The 24,872-nt window shown below is 45.6% G+C and overlaps 1 protein-coding gene across 1 annotated transcript in view; it reads left to right on the top strand.

Moving 5' to 3' along the window:
- The window catches only part of B4GALNT3 (beta-1,4-N-acetyl-galactosaminyltransferase 3), a 59,871-nt gene that overhangs the window by 13,196 nt on the left and 21,803 nt on the right, over window positions 1–24,872 (top strand). Inside the window, exons 2-3 of the mRNA XM_005482846.3 lie at window positions 22,070–22,173; window positions 22,852–22,929. Coding sequence (XP_005482903.2) covers window positions 22,070–22,173; window positions 22,852–22,929 — 182 coding nt within the window. The remainder of the gene's footprint in view (window positions 1–22,069; window positions 22,174–22,851; window positions 22,930–24,872) is intronic.

The raw sequence follows: 24,872 nt of genomic DNA, 5'->3' as shown, positions 1-24,872 counted from the left end.
CTTGCCTGAACTGCACAGCCCGGGGCAAAAAAAGGGGTGGAAGAATGCAGCTGAGCTGAGGACTTGGTCATTAAACCCTTTTCCTTTAATGCCTTTAATTCCTTTTTCCAAGGCCCTTGGGTAGAGCTGTGTGCAGTGGGTGCCTGGGCAGCACAATAGCAAAGTGTGACCATTGTAGGCAGAACTACCAAGGAGAACAGTCTGAGGGACACCATGGGTGTGGTGGAGCAAAACGAGCACCTCTTGACAGCCTAAAAAAAGCCTAAAAAAGATCAGAGTAATGTTGAGGTTTGCATTGGAATTTGGGTTTTATCTGCATGGGTAGTGGGCACTGCTTCTAGGGAAAGCTGGACCAGCTGCAGAAAGAAGAAAAGGAAGGAGGAAAAGAACATGTTCACAGTCTGTCTGGTGGCTATTCCTGCTGAAAGGGATGTGAAATTCCCCTTTTCCTGCAAATGGCAGAGAAACAGGAGCAGCTGGGATAGCTGCACTAGTTGTCTTCTGCATTTGACCAGCCAACTTGGCAAGTGGCCTCTCTGTATCTGGAATTGTACAGATGATGTGTGCCAGCCCTCTGCCAGGTCTCCATCACTTGAGATGGACAGGGAAGAGAGAGAGCTCCAGGCCCTGGAGGGGGTGACAGGGGATGTGGAATGACAGGGTCCCCCCTTGCTCCTGTCTCAGCTCTAGGCACAGGTGTCTCCCTCCTCTGTGGTTTCACACTGGTGAAGTAAAGGAAACAAAATTGTCAAGTGGGTCTCTGCCTTCACTTTCCTTTTCTCTACTGGAGGTGGAGTGAGCAGTGTCTGTGTGAAGGACATCAAGGTATTTTTAGCATGGGTGAAGAAAGGCAGAGTGTAAAATACATGGGCAAATATGCAAGAGAACCTGCTCAGGGCTATTGTTTCTGCTGGAAAGGATTTATTTGCCTGAAACCCAGCAAGGTGAAGAAAGCACCACTTCCTTTCACCACGGGCTGGGGAAGAAGGCAGCTCTGTCTTGCTCTTCCCCCTCACACAAATCTGGCAAGTCCTAGCAGAGGATTTTTCTTGGTGCTGGCAGCCCCTGGCTCTGTGTGCTGGCTGTGGGAGTGCAGGATTGCTGGCATGGAGCAATCCTGTGGGGCAGTGGTGCTGCTGGTTGGGGGATTGAGGCATTTGTGTCACTTGAGCTCACAAGCCTGAGGGTGCACTTGCCTTTTCCTAGATGAGTCCTGTTCTGTGATGGAAAAGTGGCTTTTTCCTGCACTTGCTGGTTACAATGAGAGTGACCGCCTTGCCCTTTGTGATCATCATTTACTGAGAAGTGGGTAAAGTGCTTTTTCCATATTCCCTTCCCATTGCTGAACTGTTTTGATGCTGACTGCTGGCAAAAATACAAATTTCTAAGCAGATAGCCACTGGAAATGGCCTGGCTTTGCTGTCTGAGGCTGTCCACGAGGAGACTTGTGTTCCAGCTCTGAGCTGCCCTGTCTGTGCCAGTCAGGCTGTGAGCATTGCCCAGGGCCCTGCAGAGTTGCTGGGAAGATGCTGGGTGACATCAAGTGCTTTAGGCAGTGTGCAGTGGGCTCCCCCTCTGCCCTGGAGAAGGATTGGGAAGGGACTGGTGCTTCCCTGAAGCTGGAACACCATGCCTTGCCAGCACTTGGGCAAATGAAGGAGGGCTGGAGCGTGACTTGGGGGGTGGCCCTGTGTCCCTGTGCTAAATTCAGCTCTGCAGCCAGTTTGTTTAAAATCCACCACTGCAATATTTTGCTGCCTCCCCTCTGGAGAGCTGGGCATTTACAAGGTCTGCAGAGATCTCTGCTCGAAGTTAAGCTGCTAAAATTCACAGAGATGCCTTTCTTGGGTTCAGCAGGTCTCAAGACTTTACAATTCTTGTCTCAGACCCTGGAACTGGAGTGATTCAAGTGCGTGAGCTGCTTGCTTTCCCTATATCCCCTGGTGTTAGATTGGGGTGTATTTCTCTTATTGTTGAGTGGAACTAAAAGGCAAATTAAGGCTTTAGTCACTGGAAAGCTTTTTTGGGAGTGGAGCTTCATACATTGCTTGGCTGAGGGTAGAAGCCCCCAGAAGGACAGCTCAGGTGTTTGATACTGGGCTGGTTCTCAAAGCAGACAGTGCTTGATGGGAGGATCTCCCAGAGCAAGCATATACAAGTTTAAAAATAAAAAAAGAATGGAAAAAAAAAGAGAGAGAATGAGAGAAAGTGGTGATAGCAGGGAGTAAAGCATTTGAGCCACCATTGTGTTTGTAGCAAACACTCAGGACAACCCTTGGCAGGCCAAGGCAGAGGCATGAGGCTTTAGTGATTTTTCTCATGAATGTGGTAGATCCATTTGTGCAGTTGAAGGCACATAAGTTATCATTTTTCTTTAATGCTGTCAGATTTTATCAGCTATTTTGTTGTGAGTTCTTGGGATTTGTGATTTCACTATATGGCTTAAATGAAACCATGTGCACCTTTCTTTGCAAATCTTTATCAATAATCCAGATTTTAAAAATTTACTGTTATTATTTCAAGTAGGTGTCATGGTACTGTCTGGATCTATAACTTTGTAAAGAAATAAGCATATTTTTATTCTCTTCAGGTGTGTGCATGCTGCTGTCTCCCATGTAAAACTGTCCCAAGGAACCATTTTTACGCACATCACAGTTTCTCAAGTTCTAAAGGCATGTTCTACATGTAGAGGGTCTCTCTGTGATCTAAGTACTACAAAATCAGCCCAGAGTCCAGAAACTCAGAAACCAGCAATTGAATCTCCCAAGAAAACAAAGGCCTAACCTAATTTTGCATTGTGTACCAAGTAGCCTCAAGATAGCACCTTTTAAGTGTCCTGTGCTCCAAAGGCACCTTCTGTTTGCTGAGCATATCTAATCAAACCTGTTTGTTCCAGGTTAAGAACTATTATTTCCCATCAGAAGAATTGCAGCACCTGTACTTCACATTGTGTTGTTTGGGAATTTGATGCTGAGCTCTGCTTCTAGGGCAATTTTACATGCACTTGATTATTACCCAAGGTGGCCTGTGTGGAGCTGATCTGTAATGAGCATCCAGTTGCAGTTCCCCCCTCTCTGCTCTGAGCCAGAGGAGTGAAGTGGAGATGAGATGCGGGTTTTGTCAGCTAAGCACTGTGCTGCTGGTCTTAAACAGCTTGCTGACAGTGCTTGGTGAATTGTTTTGTAGAGCAGAGGGACATCTTCAACTCCAGCTTTACTACTCTGCATAAAAGCCTTGCAGGCCGCAGTGGTTTCCTTTGTGTGGAGCCAAGGTGTGGGAGGCATCATTACACCCTGCCTGATGTTTTAACATTACAGGTAATGTTGAGATACAGCCTGGGATTCATGGGATCAGTCTCAGATGCAGTCTGAAAACATCGTGACTGATACAGGCTGTCTTCTGCAGTTGGTGTCCATCAGAGGAGAGAGTGCTTTCAGGCACTTTCTCTTCAGTGCTGCTCCTTGCTGACACAGGGTTTCTCTTGTTGCCTTCCCTCGTGTGTGGTGGTAGGCAGGGATCCTCTCTGTGTGGGATATTTATGCAGTGAAGGCAGCACAGGTGAGAGGCTTCAGGAAACAGTCTGTGTCTATTACATGCTGCTGTAAAACTCTCATGTAAAACTGTCCCAAGGAACCATTTGTAGGCGCATCTCAGGTGTGTGCTGCAATTCCTGTACCAGCTCCCTGCCCAGGGGAAGTCAACAGCACCTGGATAACCCCAGCCTGTGCCTCAATGATTGCAGCACCTCCTCACTCCTCTATGTTGTTGCACCAGTTTTCCCTTCCTCCCTCCTTCCACACCCAAAGCCCCACATCGCTCTGCTCCTCCCTGCAAAACATCTCTGCTCCTGCCAAAAGGCATCCCTTCATCTCTGGGGCTGTCCACCCACCTCATCTCCCAGCTCCATGTTCCTCCCTGTGTTCTCTGGGTGTTTGGATGTGCTCCCCACACGTTCACTCCTCTTCACACATACCTGTCCACCCCAGCATGCGAGTGCCTGCTTGTTGCTGACCTCACCTACTTAGTGCTGCCTCAGTGTGTTCCCCTGAATGTTTTCATGACCATGAAAGCCTTGCTATCCCCTGGGACTGCTCAGCTTGCAGTATGTTACAGTCCTTTTACCTTCTGGGATCCTTTAAGGCAAAAAAAACCACTTTGATGTATTCTAGAGGTCAGATCCTGAAATAAATAAGACATGACATGGCCATTGCAAGTTTCCTTTCTAGGGTTGCAGCCATGCATTTACATTTCAAATTCTTCCACTATCCCACAGCGTTTCCCCACCTGGAGGGGTGGCACTGTGTGTAACAGGAGGGTTACCAGTGGGAGCCTCTGGGTCAGAATCAAGGAGCAAACAAATAATGCAAATGGCATTGTGGGAGGCTACAATAGACCTCCCAGCCACAAATTGGGACACCAACTCCCACTGACAAATTATTCTTTGAGGAGTTAAGGGAACACTTCCAGGTCAACTGCCCTGGTCCTTTTGGGGAACTTCAACTTGCCAGAAGTTAACTGGGGGCATCACACAGGTGGTACAACCAGAAGATCCAGAAAAAGTGGGTGACAACTTTATGGAGCAGGTCCTAGGGGAGCCAGCTCAGAAGCATGCCCTCCTTGATCTGCTGCTTGTCTACAGAGAGGGTCTCGTTGCTGAAGGGGAGATTGGTGGCCATCTTGGCCACAGTGACCTCAAAGTGATCAAGTTTAAAGTCTTTGTTGATAGGAGGGAAAGTGCCAGCAAAACCTCAAAACCTTTGCCTGGGGATCTGGCAATGCTGGAGGAAGAAACTGTTAAACAAGAAGGATTTCTGAACTCAAAGGTGGCTCTAAGGACCTAATTAAAGCAAGGCTGTGTGGGATTTGAGATGGTCAAACCTATGCATTCTTCATCTGCATAACTGGATCTCTCTTAGTTACTGGAGTTGTTTGGGAAGGCCACAGTGAAACTGGACACCTTACACCTGAAACTGAAAAATACAAGGAAACCTCTTTCAAATATGGTCACACAGGCACTGTTCAGGAGGAAAGGTGACCCAGGAGTCACTCACTGGTGTGTGACTTGGAAAAATTGGCTGTGCAGCAAAGCTGTCTGCCCTGCTTGCTGCAGCTCATCAAAACATAAATAGAGTGAGGCCACGGGCTGGATCTGAGCCCACGGAAGCCAGTGTGGGACTCCCACTGGGCTGCAGCCAACATGGGCCAGAGCAGCTTTGTTTAAAAATGGAAGAGGACATAAACAGGCATGACTGAGCTCTGACATGTCCTTGAATGCAGATACATCTCTGTCTGGAGCAGGGCAGCTGGCTCTGTGTGTCTCAGTGCTCAGGGATACCATGAGGTCTCAGAAGGACCATGGGGAAAGAACAACAGAGGTGCCTGAGCCAGAAGAGCCTTTCTTGTGACAGGATTTACTTGTGTAAGATACCTGTGTCTTTATTGTTTTCCCCTGTGAAGAGAGACACCTTCACACTGATCCTACAGCAGAATTCAAAGTGGCTTTAGAGATGAAATCAGTCTCTTGATTTCCCTCAGCACTGTAACATTTAATGAGATTTACACCATGAACCTGTAAAGCATTGTTTGTAAAATAGTCTATTGTGTGTGTGCTGGGTGCTCTCAGCATAGTTAATCCAGTGTTGCAGGAGCCAGTGATGCAAGTGGTGTGGCTGGTGTTTTTTAAGGGTTGGATAATTTTATGACTAACAGTAACACTTGCAACTATGCCTGGTAAGAGAAAAGTAATTACAATTTGTGCTGCAGGGCATCCACTGACTGTTTCTGTAGGTCATGAGCACATTTTTTTTTCTTCTCTGTAAGGTAATACAGCTGAAGCTACTTTTGAAGGTTGTTTTCTTCTGCCTTTTCAACATTAGATGTTGGCTGCTGGTCAAAGGTGGATTATCTGATGGGATGAACCAATGGCCTGATCTTCTAATTACTAAATTCCTACGTAAGGCTTTTATTTCCTGCACAGTGAGGTACTGTGCATATGCTGTGACTTTTCAGAGAGCCCTTTTCTTTTGTAAGATGGAGTTAAGCCCCAGCTCTGGTCCCTAATTGAAACCAGGAGCATTCAGTAAGTTTGGACCATGTCTGCCTGCTGAGTAGCCCTAGGCAGGCCTCTGTGGTTTCTGTTCCATGCACAGGAACTGTATCTCTGGCAGAGGGTCTTAAACCTGAGTGCAGAAATTGCAATAGATAAACTACCATATTTATTTCACTTTGTTTGTTTGCTTGTGCACCTTCCAGGAGCAGATCAAAATCTCCTGGATATTGTCCTTGATATTGTTTAGCTGTTGTATGGTCACTGCTTTTTCTTTTTTTATTTCCCTCCTGATCTGGCTAAGGGTGGCCTTTAGACAATCCAGGCATGTTGTGAATGCTTGTAAGAAGTGAGTTAAAAACTGGCCCTTTCTGAGTAAACCAGAACATGGTTTGAAAATATGCTGGGGTTGATTCTTCCAGGGTGGTTCAATCACTCAGAAAACTGGAAGAAGGCTACTTTAATTACTAAGATGGGTGGTTAAAAGGATCCTTTTAATGTTGTTGGTTGTGGCAGCTTGGTTTAGCTCTGTTCCTTCCACTCCTGTAGCTGTACAGCTCTGTACAAACTGTGTGCAGCTGTGCACACAAATGGGCAGCTGGGCAGTTTTGACCATTGGGCAAAATCCCTGGTGGGTGATGTTTTTGTTTTTAAAGAGCAAAAAATAACCTGGCTTCGTTCTCCAGCTTGCAGTTTGCAGCACCATTGGTTGGGAAACATCCTTTTGATATAAAAGCAGAGTGAACTGGAGCAAACTGCTAACAAGAGAGAAAATACAGGATACTGAGATGCTGTCCTGTATCACCTCTTTGACTGTAATTGCATTTTGGCATCTCATGGATCCTACTTAAAGTCTGCACACTGAGTTGCTGAACAAATGTGCTCCCTTGTGGCTTCTGCTTTGCTTGTGGTATTGAGGCAGGATTTCACTGGAGGTTTATTCTTGTGTCTCAGGTTCACAGGTGCCACAGCCTCCCCACTTCCTGCTCCCATACCTCTATTAGAGGTCAGTGTCAGACTGGGGAGGGGAGAGGACTTGCTTTGCTGTGAGAAATGTGACCCTGCAGTGTGAGGAGCTCTCAGGAGCACTGTAAGGAGCGCTGGTATCCCCCAGGCATTTGTGACAGGTCAGGAGTCAGCAGGGCCATTGGGTGTCCATCACCCAGCCCCACCTGGAGCTCTGGGAGCTTGCTGTAATGGTTTCATTGGTGCTTTTCTCATGTCTGAGATGGGGCAGTCCTGGGTGGAAAGAATAGCTTATATTTTTTTTTTGTGTGACAGTTACTCTTTTTTCTCCTCATCCTTGCTTCTTTCCTTAGATTTACCCCGGGGTGAGGGATGAGTCACAAAATGTAATGGGTTTTGTACGGAGCTCCAGGCAGGGAAGGAGCAGGGAGCGGTGGCTGATTCCTGGGAGCAGCCTGTGGCCAGCAGGTGAAGTGCAATGCTGCTGGAGCCACCCGTGTTCCCCACTCCAGGTGCTGGCAGGAGCCTGGGCCAGCTGAGGAGAACATTTTGGCTCAGTCAGCAGCCTGCTTAGACACAAACCTGTCCTGGAGTCAATCCTGGAGCTTGACAAGGCAGCCCCACAATCCCTGCTCCTTGCCTTGGGAGCAGGTGGATTGCTTCCAGCCAGAGAGGAGATGAAAGGGAGAGGAGGGACCAGCTATCATTTATTAATGCTCTTGAGTTGTGTTTCTTTCCAATGCTGTAAGACTGGGGCAGGGCTTGCAGGCAGCTGATGAAAGAGGAGACAGAGCTCACCAGGAAACATGAGAGAGCTTTCAGGAGGGCCACTGGGAGATGGGAAGGTCTGTGTGCTACCCCAAAATAGTCAGAGGCTCTAAGAGTCTGAGAGGGCAAGGGAGTGCCTTTGAGGGGGAAAAGAAAACAAAAAGCATAGAGAGGCCAGCTGAGAAGGGGTGGAAGAAACTGTACAGTCATCTTGTTATTGCAGAGTTGGTAGACAAAAATACAGGTTTTTTTCTCTTCTGTGATATTTCTTGTTTGTAAAAAATTTTAAGTTAGTGTTAAGCTTGAGGCGTATTTCCTTTCTTGAGCTAGTGCTGTGTGAGAACTTGCCTGTCCAGAGAGCCCACTACTTTGCTAGCATGAGTGAGCTCAGGTTTTATGAAAAAAACCCATAAGACTTCCTGGGGTTAGATAGAGGGATAGGTTTTAGAAATATGTGAAAAATTTCCATAGAGTCTGATGGAAAATTGCCTGCTCTGGTTTTTTGTAACTCTTCACAGTCTCTAGCAGGGATGAAGTTGCTAATTAAACTCTTCTTTTATTTGAGAGAACCCAAAATAGTTAGAAATGTTCATAAAAGATACCTCTCCACAAGGGCTGCTCACAGCAACTGAATGCTTTAGGGACCAGATTTCACCAAAGTTCTGGGACATGCTGTGTGTCTCTGGTTTTGTGACAGTCATGCTTTTGATCATATGCAGAGATGAATAAAAAATGTTGCTCTGACATTTCCAAATTATGCAGTTAGAAGCATTTGAAGTTAAACCCAGTGAGGCTTACTTTGCCAGCTTCTGAGATACAGAGATCAGATTTTTATTAAACTAGAAAGCAAGTTTTTTTTCTTATTTCTAATGAGGATCAGAGTGCCCAGAGGCCTGATTTTTCCAATAGAAGCAGTAGCATTTTTGTAACAAATCTGTGTGAGCCTGAGTGCACAGACCCTGTGAATCAGACTCTCCATGCTGATATTTTTTGGTGTTTTAGAAAGTGAAATAATTGACCCTCACAGTACTTCTGTGGATCAAGTTTATGTTACTCTCACCATCAAATGTTGACTGAAAAACAGTCAAGAAGAGCCTGCTGGCATTCAGGACATGCTGGAATTTACTCATTTACTCCTCACAAGCCTTGTCCTGATCTTTCATCAGTGCTGCTGTTAAGGTTACTCAATTTTCAAACACCAGCACAGCTGCTTTTCAAGAAGGGTGAAAGCCCCATTTCTGCAGTGCTGTCTGAACCAGTGCTGAACGAGCACCTCAAATTTCAGTCAGTGTTGTGGAAAGGTGTGACAAAACTCACTCCAGCAGCCCAGATCCTTAAAAGCAGGTAAAACCCCAGTGTGTGATGTCTGTTTGTGAGTGTCACTCTTGATGTTGGCTAAAAGAGTGAGGAGGGTGTAGGAGAGCACATTGGCCATCCTGAAGTGGTGCTGTCTGCATTTTGTGCTCTGCACCACCAGGTCTTGGCTAGAGCCAGGGCAGCACAGAAAGGAACCTGCTGGAGATGAGCAGTTTTGGTTTGGCTTGCTGTCAGTTTACCTGTTAGCATATTCCACCAGAGCAGGACTTTTTTTGAGGGATAAACTCCTGGACAATAGACTGCTGAAATTCCCATTGCATTATTTTGGCATCAAAAGCAGGAGAGCGTGTCTAACAGTGGCATTTATGTGTGTTATGAAATATAATAGACAAAGCCCTAAAATCCTGCAGCAAACAGGATTTTTTTCTGCTCCATGTTTTATACATCCTATGAAATTCTGATGTGGTAACCTGGATATTATTCTGTGGTTGCTTTATCTGAATGAAAAAAAAGTTCTTATCTCATTAATATAGTAGGGATATGAATAATAAACTTAGGTTGCAAAACCTTATTCCTTCTGGCATTCAATCTCTTCTCTTTTGTCCCTCCATTCTCATTTTCCAGGATCAGAAATGTTTTTGATCACAGACTTGAAACTTGCTGTGAAAGAAGGTTCATCTCTAATGGAGAGATGGAGAGCACAGAGTGAGAGAGGAAACCTCACAGTATTCTTGCAAACTCTGAAGTAGTTAATTGTATTGCCATTTTAGGCTAGGCTCTAAATAGGCACATGTGTGGCTTGGCTCAAATTCCAGTACTTTCCCCTGGGACTTTTGCTTCCAAGGTACTTAAAGACAGGTTTTTCAAAAGTAATGAAGTTGTAAACTTTTGGGGTTAAGAGTTATCAGTGCATTAGGTCTGTCTTAAAACTACTTCACAAATTATTTTTGTGAAGTCCTGTGTGGTGAGCAGTCTGGAGTAAACTTGGAGCAAGGCAAGTTACAGTTCAGGACTTCATGAGAGAAGACTTGACTGTGTTCAGGGAATTGCTTCAGAGGATCCCTTTGGAGGAAAGGAAAGGGAAAAGGAAAGGAAAAAGGGAAAAGGGGAAAAGAAAAAGGAGAAAAGGAAAACAAGAAGAAAGAACTTTGGGATTCTGGTGCAAGCTGTTTTAGGTGAAAGTGATGCTGCTGTGAGCAGGGGCTCAGACCAGATGATTTCCAGAGGTGCTGCCCAACCTCAGCAATTCTGTGCTTTGGTATTAGCATGCATTAAAAATAGATTAAAAGAGTACTGAGGAATGAACTACCTTAGGCTGTTTTGGAACCCAGGAAGTCACAGACACACAGAGTCCTCATCTCCATCCCAGGAGACACTGCACTGGGAACTTTTCCTATGAAACAGTGGTTAGCACATAAATGCACTGTAATGTTTCAGAGCACCAGACCTGAGGTCTGATGCTCTCCCAGCAATGTAGAACCTGGAGCTTTGTGAGTGACTGGGGACAGAGGAACATAAAGGACAGACAGTAAACAGCTTTTGGCAAAATGCAGGTGAGAGGGCAGCTGCTCTCTCTGGCCTTCAGTTTTGGCAGAACATGCTAGAATTTGGGGTTTTTTTGATATGTGTGATTGTGTAAGGCAGTGCACTCTGACCATTATGGAAAAAAACTCAAATTGAACAGAGTCAGTGGAGCTTGGTAGGAATCACACCAGGAGCCTGCGGAAAAGGTCAGTAAAACTTGGTAAAGAGACTGAGGAGAGTATTTGGATGAAATCTCGGGTCAGCATGTAAATAACCAATGTCAGATGGCATTTTCAGTGGACATTTATTCTGGAGCCAGTACAGGAATTACTTTGTGAGTTTCCTGTACTGAATTACACAAGAGGAACTTAAGACAGTTGTTAGGGTTTTGTTTGTCCTGAAGTTCATTAGCTAGATGACTGCTGGGCAGTAGGAAGCCCTCTTCCTTAGCTTATGGAAATTTCCAGTGCGTTGGAAAGAAAATTACAATTTTGCAATCAGTCCTCGCAAGCCACCTTAAGCAGTTGGAAGGGCAATTTTAATGCTCTGGTAGAAAGCTACAGCAAAGTTAAATATTCCACTGAAACAGGATAGCTCTGTGAGGCAGGCTGGCCCAGCTCCAAGGCAAGTAACCCAGCTGTCTCCTGCTGGGTGAAGGATCACCTCCTGGAAGCCCTCAGGAATGCCTGCTGGTGGCAGGGATTGCTGGTGGAAAACAGGGCCCCTGCAGCAGCGTTTGGCTGGCCCCTGCAGCCTGGACTCCAGAAAGTTCAGCTGCAGCTCAGCTCATGAATGGCTCTCAGCTTGTTCTATCTGGGGCAGAACTCAAACCAGAAACTTCCCAGTAAATAATTTTTCGGTTCCCGGCAAGTTCTGAAAGAGCAGTAGAAATGGTTGCCCTGATTTTATGAAATTTAGGTCTAGCATTTTACCACACTGCCCTATCACACAGGTTTTGTTAATACAGAAGGTAACACAGAAATGAGTTAAATTTGGAATACAGCTTAAATGTTAAATATGTTAAATTTAACAAATATAGCTTAATGCAGCTTTAATACAGCTTAAATTTGTAGTACAGCTTAAATGTCATTCACAACGTGCAGTGATGCATAATGCACCATCATATTTCCACTGTTAAAGCATTTTAATTTGTGTTTCCAACTCCCAGCTATAATAATAATAAAAATATTAATATATTTAAGATACATAATATATAAAATATATTTTATAAATATATTAATATATAAAATATTAATATTTTTCATTGTGATGAAATAATATATTAATATATAAAAATATTAATATATTTTTTCATCACAATGAAAAAAAACTCCAACAATCTCCAACAACTCAAACTCCCTATACAGGGAGAGAATGACAGGAGATATAGTAGTTAAGGGATTTTTTTCCCCTAAAAACGTGGATTTCTTTCAACTTGGTCTTCAGAAAGGATCTGCACTTGGAATCAGCTAAAAATGAGAGATCCAATTTAAAAATTGCTGGCACTTCAGATAAGAAAGATCTTTATCAGCTTCAAAGCCCCTCTCAGTGAGGGATGTGCCTGTGGACCAACTAAGAGCAGAACAGTTGCTTTGTTTCTTCTCTCTCTGCACTAAGTGCATGCATTATTATTGCATGTACTTTGCCAAAGCAAACTGAATCTTCTCTATCAGCCATTTAAAACTCCTTTAAACTACTTATATCATAAACCTCCCTGCTTCTCAGCTGTGCTGTGCCTCACAGAGGCGTCTTATTTGTAACTTCCTCTAATTGTGTGTCTGCACATCTGCAAATGTGCTCGTGGTGAGCAGGTGACAGCAGCACACTGGAGTCTTTTTAGAGGAAAGTTCAAGGGTAGTCTTCCACACACAGCAAGGAGACAGAGCCAGACTGGGCCAGGGGTGGGGGAGATGCTGAACCCAGCTGGGCCAGGTGTGGAGTTTGGGGGTGCTGGTGCCCCAGAGCCCCCTCAGCTTGGTCCTAGTCCTTCTGGACCAGAGGTGTGCCCCAGCTCTGCCACCCGGAGCATCCCTCCTCCATCACCGTCCCTCTCCAGGGGCTGATGCCATTGCCATCCCTCTCCAGGGGCTGATGCCATTGCCATCCCTTCTCAAGTTTCTGTGGTTGAGATGACTCCTGAGGTGTTAGAAAGTCTCTTTTTTCCCCAGCCCTGCCACCGCTGAAGAAGTCGAATTTTGTTGGTTCTGCTTTTCAAGGTTGTTTATTTTTTCTTATCCGATACATTTCTTCTCCAACCTGCAGAGATCTGGGTTGTGGCACAGTGACTGCCCTTGGGGTGATGTTAGCCTTTTATACTAAGAACTATATGTACATTTTTCACAATAATTTTCCAATACCTATCACCTATGTTAGACAGTCTGTCTCTACTCTAAACCAATCAAAAAGTGTCACCATAACAGCAGAAGATGTAGGACAAGAAGTAGGAGAAGAAGAACAGGACACACCCAGATTTCTTCATGCTACTTCTTGAACCCCCATTCTAAATCCCCAAAATTCTACTTTTTCACCCCATGACAAATTCACTATCATTCTACTCAAACTCTTGTGGCTTGTAAATCTTCACACAAAGTTGGTAATTGTTTCCATGGGCTAAAATCGAAGGCACAGGTGGTTTTGACTCTGTGCCAGGGTCTTTGAGCCCCTTGCCAGGGTCTCAAATCACCCAGGGCAGCCAGAGGAATGTCCTGGGTTCTGACAATCCCTCTCCAGCTGGATCCTTAAAATCCAGCTCCAGTGGATTTTAAGGATCCTAGGATGCCCCAAAAAAAAAGAAAAAAAGAACTTTTAAGGCAAGAGTTACAGAGCAAACTAAAATTGCTCCTCTTGTGTGGCGTCTCTTAAGTCTTCTTGAGAAAGTTTTTAATTGGAAGACACCACATTAAAAAAAAATCCCAAGTGAGAGTGGAGTCTGTCCCAGTTTAGCAGGCTGAAAATATTCAGCAGTCTCAGTAAATCTTCTGCCAAACAGTGGGATTTAGGCATGAGTGTTTTAGCAAACTAGGTTGTGGTAAATAGAAGCTTGCTCTTTTTGTCTATGTGGAGGTATGGGTTGAATATCAGGGAAAAGTTTTTCACCCAGAGGTTGTTCAGGTACTGGAACAACTCCCCAGGGCAGTGGTCACAGCTCCAAGCCTGACAGAGCTCAGGGAGCATTTGGACAAGGCTTTCTGGGATTCTTGGGATTGTCCTGTGCAGAGCCAGGAGTTGGACTTGATGATCCTTGTTGGGTCTCTTCCAACCCATAATATTCTGTGATTCTGTGGGACAAAAAGCAGTTTCTGTGAACTCCTCCTGGTTCCTGCTTTCTTTCAAAATTATTTTTGTCAAGTGTGTTGCACAGGCTGGTTTGAGGTCCAGAGCAGGACACTGACGTGGGAGTTCAGACAGAGGAGAAACACTATTTCAGAAGTTCATATTTTGGAATTATGTCACTGGGTAAGAGCTCTATAAAAGAGAGTTTACACAACCCTGATTTTTCCTCATAGCAACACATGTTGTGTAAATAAAGCTGTCCCAGAAGCAGCCTGTCCCATTGCACAGCATGCATTTGCTCAAAGGCAGGACTGAAGGAAGGACTGGAGCTTGTTTTGTCCATGTGAGTTTTGAGTCATGGAAGAGCTTGAGCATGCTCTTGCCCCCTTAGTACTCTGAGGCTTGATATTTTAGGTCATAGGTGCATAGGATTTTCCATTACTTATCAAAATGTTAGCGTGTCTTTGCGTGTTTTTCCGCCCTGACTAGCAGTTGCTATTTGATGATGATGATTCAGAGGAAATCAGGGTTACAAATCTCAGCTTTGCTAAACAGAGATGCTGGTGTCAGGTTGCATGCACAGTTCCACTGCAAAGACAGATGAAAGCTGGCATTTAGGCTTAGAGGTCACATAAAGCTTGGAGCATAGATTTGGGGGTGTCAGCGTCTGATGAGAAATTTCAGACATTCTTGGAGAATATCCTGATTTTCCAGTTGCCTTTTGGTGCCATTTTAATCAATGTTTGATCATGTTTACAGCAGCCTTCCAGTACCTAAAGGTGTCCCACAAGAAAGCTGGAAAGGAACTTTTGATGAGGGCATGTAATGATAGGAGAAGAGGGAATAGCTTTAGACTGAAAGATGGCAAGTTTAGATTAGATATTAGGCAGAAATTTGTCACTATGGGGATGGTGAGGCACTGGAACAGGCTGCCCAGAGAAGTTGTGGGTGTTCCATCCCTGCCAAGTGTTCAGGATCAGATTGGATCCTTGAACAGCCTGGTCTAGTGGGAGATTTCCCTGCCCACAGCAGAGGGGTTGGAACTTTGAAGTCCCTTTCAGCACAAGTCATTCAATGACGCCTAAGTCTGAACCAGGAGTTGTAGTTTTGGATTTTGAATGAAATTTGTGGAAGTAAACTTACAAACAGGGATTACATCCAGGTTTCTGAAATATTTGGGATTGGTTTAGAGCCTCATCCAAACCCCAGTAACATCATTAGAAGAGCTTCATCTGACTGAAAATGCAATTATCAGATTGTTTCCAATGTGACATACCCAGGGAGCAGCACCAGAGCAGTGCCCCAATCACTGCACTCAATTCCTCTTTGTTGTGTTGGAGACTTGTTCTATCCCTGTGGGTTTGATGTTTATCAGGCTGTGTGCTGCTGGTCCCTCCTCAGCAGAGCTGCTGGGGAACTTTTGTGTTGTCCCACAGTCAGAGGTGCCTCTGTCTCCAGGGCTTTGTTTGATGTCAGAGCAGGATGTCCTGTGCAGAGCCATGGGCAGAACAGTCGTTCCGCTGTCCTCAATTTAAAGTCATTTAAACAAATTTAAGCACAAAGTCATTTAAAGTAATTTAAACCAATCATATTTTCAGGGTGGCCTACAGGAGTGTTGGTTTAGCTCACCTCCTTGCCTTGAGGTCAGGTCAACCCTACCTTCGCCATTTCTGGCAGATATTTGTCCAGCCCCTTCTTTATTTCCCTCTGCCCATAGTCATGTCCATAGTCTGCCTCCTGTCCCCACTGAAACTGCAAGTGTAGAGTGGCAGTTTTGTTGTAATGCTCACAGAGACCATGGGAATAATAATTTCAGCATTAGTGAGTTAGTGCTTTTGCGGTGAATTCAGGGAAAGAAATTGGTTACAGCAGCTTTGGGCAAAATGGCAAGTAGAGATGTAAGTGAAGCGTGGGGGTTTTTCTCATGGAGGCAGTGAATGGCATTTACTGAAACCCAAGCTGCAAGAAGATATTTTGGGAATGCTGCATCTGTGTGGAAGTAGCAAGGAATTGAGTCTTCAGGAAAATCCTCACCCAAGATAAAAAACCAGTGCATTAGCTGTGTTTGGTAAAGCAGTAACAAATGTTGGCTTGAAGGTCTGTTGCTCAGTTGATGTTCAGTTTCACATCCTAGACAGCTCCTGTATTTAAAAAAAAAAAAATACTGAAGACTTGGGAAGCTCTTCGGGCAGTCTGTTGCTGCAGTGTTTGGATCACTTGAGAAAAATGCAATTACCAAAGCTTTCTGAAAGCTTTGTGGATGACCTTGTTGAGCTCTCTTGGACACAGTTCTGTTGCAGAAAGAAAAACAGATGGCAAGGACTGCCGAGCATAAAACTGCCATTTTCTTTCTTGATTTTTGTAGGTACCTATCTGTGCTCAGGGGAGGGAAGCTGCCTGTGTATGTTACTTCTTATTAATTGCATTTATTCAGCTACTTCTTATTAATTGCATTTATTCTGCAGCTTTATTCAAAGCAGCAGATGTGTTGGTGGTAGAAAGCATTTAGAAACAGGCATCTCTTTGCAAAATCAGTCCTCAGTGATGATGATGATGATAGAGTAGGTAGGAATTAGAACAGGCAGGGACTGTGGACAAGTGAAGTGCCTGTGCTGTGTTGCACTGAGGTACTGATAAATGAAAAAGCAAACTTCAGCTTTAAATAACTTGTTACCTCAATGAGCAGGCCTTTGTTGCCTCTCCTGTCTCTAAGGGCACAGCTTCACCAAATGGTGGGGAGAGTGCCAGGAATACCACTTGCAGTGATCAAAAACAGCTGGAACATCTGCTTTTCATGCCAGTCAACTTCAGGTTTAGGTAGGAATTTTTCAAGTTGCTACTATTATTTGTATGAAAAACAAAATAAGGCAGACAGTGTGTCAGCTACATTGAGGATGTGCTCACTGAGAGTGAATTGGTAGAAATTTCAGGATTAATGGCATTTTTGAAACAAAAATAATGCCTAATGTTGCAGTTCATCACCAAAGTAGCCAATTACTTTTACTTTAGAAGCAGGAGGAAAAAATCAAAATCTAGCCTGGCATACAAAACACCTGACTCTGTGTTCCTCTCACAACCTGCTGGTTTTTCCAAGTGCTCCAAGTACTGAATATTGAGCAAAGGCAAATCTCACACCAGTAAATGTTTTGATGCAAATCCCATATTTTGAAGACAATGACTGGCAAAGGCTGGCTTGGTAAGTGTGATTCCATGATGGGAACTACTCAAATACCTTTGTTCTTGGCATGGCTGGAATCAGCCCTCTTTGACTGGCTGTTTGAGAACTCTATAGCTTTTTAGAGAATTCTGTAGCTGTGCCTGAAGACTGTAAAAGCAGAGACTGCTTTTGATGGCAATATTGTGCAAAGAGGCAGACACAGAGGCAGCCTGTGTGCAGCACAATGTCTCAGGGACAAGCACACCATAATTGCAGCACAATTGCCATGTTCTGTAAATTAAACAGTGCAACTTGCCAGCAGTTAAGGATTTTAACTGCACAGCTATTATGGTCATAATGTTGAAAATATATTTTATGATTTAAAAGCTTCTATATGTGTTTTATGTGGTTTAAGATGGCCCATGGAATACCTCAAGAGAGTAACAGGCTAGCCAGCATTTCTCCCTGCTGTGCTGCAGAAGTTAGCAGTGCCAAAATCATGGGCTTTCATCTTATGCTGCTGAATGCAGCAGTAGGGGCTCTTCTGCTCAGTCTTCATTTGAACCAATGTTTCCTCTTTCTCCTGAAATACAGAGAGCTCTGCTCTTCCCCCCTGCCTAATCTAATCCTTCAGGACCCCTCAGTGGCGGAGAGGAGAGATTCAGTTGTGTTGTTGGAGAGATGAGGATGGGCAGGAGAGGATCCTGTGGGCAGAAGTCACCTGGGGCAGGGGCTGTGACTGCACAGCCAGAGCTGTGGCAACTCAGCTGGCTGTGTGCTCACCCTTCCCTGCTCACAGGAGCTCCTGAGCCTCCTGTGCCTTCAGTGTGGAACATGCAGACAAGTAAGAGTTTGCAGTAGTTTTGTTCTAGTACGTTCTAGGTGGAAATAGAGGCATTTCTGGAGCTGACAGGAGCTCAGCCCTGTAATTTTGCTGCATGAGGGTGTTTCTCACTCAAATCCAGCACTGCATTTCCATGTGTCATATCCTCACTGAGCTTGCAGACAGCAGGCAATATTTGCTAGATAATTGTGGCATGGCTGGTTTTAATGATTTTACTAGGGCAGTGGAAAATTTTAATGACAGAAGCAAGAATTTAATTGTATTTTCTGTGAAACCAGTTACTGCTCCAGCCACTGTTTATCAGTTCCTCATCACTTGCTGCATAAAATACATTTCCTATACCTAGAGGGGAGCAGCAGCAAGGTATTATTTGTGGGTGAGTCTGGCAGTGAGACTGCATCAGGCAGTTCATGTCTGCTGATTTTCCTCTCCTTCCCAAGTGCAGTGCCCTGCCTTTTCCTCCATCATACTTCAAGTACCTTTAATGTTCTGCAGCTTATTGTCAGTTTGCAAAGCCATTCACATGGCAGTGAATCAGAGTTCTACCTGGAGGAAGAATGGAGTAATTTATTTCTGCACACAAGGTTCCTAACCTGAGCTTTGTCCCTGGAGGAGGTCAGCAGTCTTATTTGTGGGTTCTGCACTAACCAGAAATGGAATAGTTTGCAGGGGTAACAACTGGGTTTCATGCTCCTTGAATCCTTTTAGCTGCAGGAGTGATGTTCCAATCTTGACCTGAGGACAAGAAGTTCACTCTTTTCTGTCTGTCCTTTTAACTGACCTAAATAAGTATCCAGAGAATCCTTTGCCCTGGCCCCACCCTTGAATTGGGGTTTTTGGTAGTTTCTCTTACCCCGTCTGTGATGCATGACTTGACCTAATTCACCCATCTGTCCAGAAACTGTTGGCTGTCTCTTTTCACTGTATCCTTCACCCACATCTCTGTTTGTGGAAGGTCAGATTCCTCCTCATCCTCATGGTTTCTGGTGTTGTGGGGCTGTGTTGGTGTGTGTGGTAGGCCAGGAGATAGATGGGCATTGCTTCCTCTGCAGAGTGGCACCAGCAGTAGGGTTTGCTGTGGTGTGTGAAATGCATGTCAAACCCTCTCACACCTTCTTATATTCAGTTTCAAGCAACCTTCACAGCATTTTTTTTAGTGTGTTTGCCACACACATTGCCTAGTGGTAATGTCAGGGGGTATTGGGTATTGCACCTGCATTCCTGTTCAGCCATGAGGAGCACTGGAAAAAACCTCAAATGATGCTCAAGTCCCATGGAATAGCAGTAAGTTCAAAATATTCAACCAGAATAAGAGGAGAAATAAGACCATCCACGTGAGGGTTAAAGCATCAAGCCACAGTGAGGGGTCTGTGGATGCTGGGGGTAATGAAGAACAACACCCTGCTGCATTCCTGCCAGTTTAATTCTTGCCCTATCCTTGTAACAAAAAGAAGAGGAGAAGGATCTCATAAGAAGGAAAATGCTTTTGTACAAAACAGCCTGTAGACCTGCTCTTTCCTGAGGCTGCTGAGTGAAATCATTTAGCAGGGTTATAAAAGGGCTGGCTACAATGGAGGTGTTAATAGCATTTGCAGCTATGTAAGCAGCAGTAACAACAGCAGAGTAATCAAATCTCATCTTTCAGAGGGGAAGTTGATCACCTGAGTGGGTCTGGGATTTCCTCTTGCACCACTGCCAGGTATCTTCACGGGCTAATTGAAATGTGGAGTGCAGTCTGGGGCCAGGGGCATGGCAGTGGCTGAGTGGATCTAATCTCTGAACACACACAGCAGCTCTGGTCACACTCCTGCCCTGAGGCCTGAGAGCTCCCTGGGTGCTGCTGGCTCTTATCTCTGGCTGTGGCTTTCTGCTTTTATTTTTTAATTTTTTTTCCTCTTGACCTGGGCTTCAAGTGCATTGCTCTGGCAGAGTCATAACTGCTGGGTGAGATCTCTTCATCTGCACTTGCAGCTTCCTTTGCTGACTTTTAACCCAAGAGCAGTAAAAAACATGGCTGAGAAGAGGCAGACATGACCAGACCCTAGGCAAGAACCATCTCAATCTTATTTTCTCTTGGTACAGCTTTTCTGTCTCTTAATGGTCGACTCACTGGAGCTGTGGGCAGCTGGCTCCAGACTGACTGCCTCTTGCAGGGGCTCTGCTGCAGGATGCAGCATCTGTTCCAGCCTCCTCTTCAGCTTCTTTGCCTTTTCTTTGTATTCACCTACCTCTTATTTCCAGTAGGAAGCTCAGATCCTGAGGGCTTCTCGTCATGAATCCAGAGGAGCAGCTGAGGGTTGGCCCTGCTGGGCATTTGGATCCTCAACCTGATGGGAACAGGGACAAAAAGAGCCACTTTTCTCTGAGCAAGAACCACCTTCACGGCTCTGGTTGATCCCTGTGAGGGACCATTGGGGTACAAAAGTAGAAAAGTGAACTTCTGCTTGTAGAGAGGAGATCAGACTGATTCCAAGGAGGTGGGAGGATGTGGCAGCAAGTCTGGCTGCTGCTTCTGGCAAGCTGTGCCTGCATCAGTGCTGCCTTCCTTGAAGGTGTTTGAGGTGAAAAAACAGCCTTGGAAAACACCTGGTGTGCTTTGGGAAGGGATGGGGAATGCTTTGGAACGTGGTGGGAAATACTTTGGGAAGTGAAGCCCAGAAGAGAGAAAGGCAAGGAGCTGTCTTGTGCATCTGACAGGCTGATGGCAGCAAGGCCTGGCCCAGCATCTTCCCCTGACTTTGAGACAGGCTCTTCCCAAGCCTTTGATTTCTGCCTTCATGGTTTTTCTTTTTCTTTAGCCAGAACCAGTTTTGTAGAGGGACTGGAGCAAAACCACCAAAACTAGTAGTCCTGGCCTTCCTTCTTAGCAGCACTCATGTTTGCTGAGGTATTTTAGCTCTTGACTCCTGCTTTTTTCTAGGCCTTGACTTTAAGTAACCATCAAGAGAGTGCTCAAGGCAGTGAGCAGTGCTCAGGGAGAGCTTGAGGACAGGCTGAACCTGTGGTAGATTCACCTGCCCAGGTGCTCCTGAGAGGGCAGTGGATGTGGCCTCAGGGCTCCCCTCTGCAGCTGTCACACAGCAGTGGGGACCTGCAGGGTCGTGCCTTGAATCCTGTGACGTGCTGTGGAGAAAACCTTGGTGAGCAGTTGGCCTTGGGAGGTGTTTTGACTTCAGGAAGCTGCAGGAGATCTGAATTTTCTGTGGTTTCCTCCCTTTAGTGAGGAAAGCAGGGGCAAAACCAGGTCCTTCTTCAAGGGTGTCCTGTGGAGACCCCTAGGGAAAAGCCAATCTTTACAGAAGTGGAGTGCCAAGAACCTTCCCTAAGGGGAGTGTTGATCCTATTATATTCTGAAAATCATTTCCTACCACGCTGGAGAATTGGCTTGTCAAAGCACAAATTACCCAGCAAGGAAATCACTGCCTCCAGATTCATTCGTAGCTCCTTTGTCTGCTCTGTGCTTGGCTGGTGTGTTAGGTAAATATTTGTACAACACAGAGAATTGCCTGCCTTTCTTCTTTTTTCCAAGGGTCAAAGAGATGTCAGCCATTGGCACTTGTGTGCAGCCAGGCTTCTGTGTTTGCTGGCAGGCAGGCTCCATGCCAGGATGCTGGAGCAGCCAAGGGGGCTGGCTCTGGTGGCCAGCAGCCCTTCCCAAAAGAAACAGGTTACTGATGCTTTGTCCTGAGCTTATTCCACAGGGCAGTGAGGTGCTGAGTGGGACAATGAAACCAAATAACCTCTCCCCTCTGCACAAGAGGAAAAATCCTGCTGCTCTTGGTGTCTTCCCTCCATTAATCTCCAGGGGTGAACTGATTTGTTGCCTATTTTTTTTTTATCTGAGTAATTTAAAGAATGTTCCTAGTTGTGTGGTGATTAATGAAATCTCTGATATCTATCTTAGAACTATGAAGCTTTATTGAAGTATTAAATTAATAAGAAGGAGGGAAGAGCTTTTAAGGAAAGTACGGGCAATTTTTCTCTCTGTGCCAGTTTGCAAATTCCAAACAACATAAAACAACTCCACATCTCTGCTGGACCATTCCACACTGTTATAGGTCTCTCAGCCCTGCAAGACCAGTTCATACTGGTGACTGCTACATTTTCTTTTCTAAGAAAAAAAATTCCCTGACATCTTTCTTTTTCCTGACACCTTTCTGTTTCCTCTGCACAGGATATGAGAGCTGGAGGGAGCTTGCCAAGGTTCTGTCAGACCCCAGTGGCCCAGATGGGGACACGAGCCTTCAGCTGGACTATCCTCAGAGGCTGGGACACCAGGTGAGGAGCAGAACGTGCAGAAGGGCAGCCCTTCCTTTCTGATGCTGGCCCCAAGAGACCAATCTTACTTCTCACAGGAAGGAGAGCTTGCCACAGGCAAATTCTGAGCTAAGTCACAGCAATGTGAGCCTACAATGGCCCCACTGTAGCCAATTAAGGTGTTTTGGATGTACCAAGCCATAGCAGTGGGATGAGGCTGGCTGGTCTTGTGGCACACGAAGGCAAGATAGAAGCAGAAGTGAAAGGTCAACAGAGAGTTCATTGCTCTCCAGTGAAACCCATCTCAGTGTTGTTGAGTGAAGGCAGTGCTGGGAGAGCTCTTGCTTGAACATTTTTGAAACATAGATGGGGAAAAAAAACCCCAGAGAATGACCTAAGTTTTAACTCTGTGCTAAAGTTAACTCTAGCAAGCAGTTATAAAATACCTGGTATCCTTTTCCCCCAGCAGCTCACCATGTAAATATGCTGTCAAAAAAACCAGGGAGCATTTTCACCCTGTTACATCCATGATATCTGGTTTGTCCTTTGGAAAGGGAGCTGGAAAACTTGTTTTATTTTCTCATATGTTCTTGTGATGAGGTTTGAACCCTCTTGTAGAGCTTGTGTACAACCACCTTGTACATGTCAGTGCGGTGCCATTTTTCAGGGTATTTTGACTTTTCTCTGCTTGTATTTCAGGTCCAAGAGCTGCAAATAGGTGGGAGGAATAAATCAAATTATGCAGCTGTTGGCAGCCCTGTCCCATGGATGCCAGAGGTGAGTGCCTTTCTCCATCATTTTGGGTGAGAGGAGTTATGGCTAGAAACCTGAACAGCAAAAATGAAAGGCAGGGAAGTATGGCTGGAAATTAATTCACTTTACTAGAAATCCACTCCCTGCTTAATGACACTTACAGACCTGAGTAATCATCTGGAAAGACTGGAGTGTCCAGATTCCAGGTAATTTGGTGTCTCCACAACTCCTTAAGGCTCCAGGCAGCCCTCTACCTTCCTGAAAAGTGAAGTTTATTCAGGGCTGGGGTGTGTAGGGCCAATCATTCAATGAGCAAATACATGCAGAAGTGTCACACTGCTCTTGCTCTGGCTTTTGCTGTCCAAAAGGGGATTAAGGTTTTCTGCATGTCCTAGGTGGAGATTTCTCCACTTCAGTGGCACTTGCATGAACAGAGACCCTCTCCGGTGACCCTTGCAGGCTGGGGTAAACACTCCCTTTGTTTCCTTCATGCCTCAATTACTCTTTCCTCCCCTGTTCCCTTATCTCATTATTCCTCTTCAGATAAGGGAGCAATGCAGCCTGCTTCTAATGAGAGGGACACCAGCCAGGGGGCATTCAGTTAATGGAGCCAGCTCACTAAATTCCTCAAGGTGATTAGAGACCTGCACAAATTAAGGAGCCTCTGGGAGTCCCCAGGGGAGAGGGAGCAGGCTGCTGGCCCTACACTCAGATCTCCAGATCTGGTAATGGAGGGTGTATCCATCCAGCCACACCAAGGAGCATTCAGGTGTGCCTGCAGCTTTGGCTTTCCTGGCAGCAGCAGCAGCATCAGCCACTTTCCAGAGCCCAGAACCAGATCAGGCCATTGATCTGTTCTGCATTAGAGCATGGGCTCTGGAGTGCTGGTCCCAGCTGGAGCCTGGGTCTAGAGATTTCCCAGAGCAATGAATCTGGAGAGTGGCCAGCTGTGGTGTGCAGTGGCCAGGTTAGAGGTGCATTTGTGGCCTGGGCACTTTTCTCTTTGGCTGTATAAAGCAAAATTTCCTGCCCTTGCTGCAGCACTGTGTGTGCCCAGAGGGTCGGCAGAGTCCCCCTGACTGCAAACAGAGGCCAGTGCTTCACCAGTACCAGCTGCAGGAGGTGGAGAGGGATCCATGGGCACAGCTCTGTGCAGAGCTGCTTGCTGTCCTCCCAACCACCAACTGAAATTTCTCCCAGCCTGGGGATTAAGTTTTTCTGTGACTGCCCAAATTAATTACCCTGAGTCTGTAATCCCATTGTGCCCTTCCCACAGCATCTCTAATAACTTAATTGCAGCCTGATTCCTGGGGCGAGGGACACCAGGTTGCCTCACACAGCTCAGGGAGCTGGGCTTTGTTTTAATAGAGAGGCATATTCCTGAAAAACATAAATAATTAACAGGGTTGCAGAGTGAGCTGGCAGCCAGCATTGCCAAAAAAGGACAGGTTTCAGTTTTCCTCTCTCAGTTTCAGGGTATGAGATAGGCAGCTTAAGTCTTCAGCCTTGGATAATGTGGTAGGAAAGTGTGCTCATTGGAAATCCCAAATTGCATTTTTGCTCTGGCACCTGGGGGAAAGGAGGGTTCACCCTTGCTCCTGGTTCCTCAAGATGCCTGTGCACATGATGGTTGTTACCCTTACTGTCACCTCCAGGCACCAGAGCAAAGTCTTCCAGCATCACACACTGCCTGCCCAGGCTGGAGAGGTGTGGGGTGTTTTGTTTCATTGATTCAGAAATGTGCCTGGCTATCGTCAGGGCAGAGCTGCATTTGACACTGCTGTAGGTGTGGGCAGGACTTTCAGAAAATGACTGAAAGGTTGGCCAGGCTGTTCTCAGTTACCTCTGCAAAAGCATCTGCTCAGCTCTGAGAGGAGAGAGGTCTGGGCAGTGCTGGGGTGCATTTAAAATGTCCTTTCCTCCTTCATCTCTGCACAGCCTTCTCTCTGCAGGGAGGTGTGAGGGAC

This window comes from Zonotrichia albicollis, chromosome 4 (genome assembly GCF_047830755.1).
Source record: "Zonotrichia albicollis isolate bZonAlb1 chromosome 4, bZonAlb1.hap1, whole genome shotgun sequence".
In the NCBI taxonomy this organism is placed as follows: Eukaryota; Metazoa; Chordata; class Aves; order Passeriformes; family Passerellidae; genus Zonotrichia; species Zonotrichia albicollis.
The sequence above is the reverse complement of the archived record's forward strand: the minus strand, read 5'-3'. Positions and strand labels throughout refer to the sequence as shown.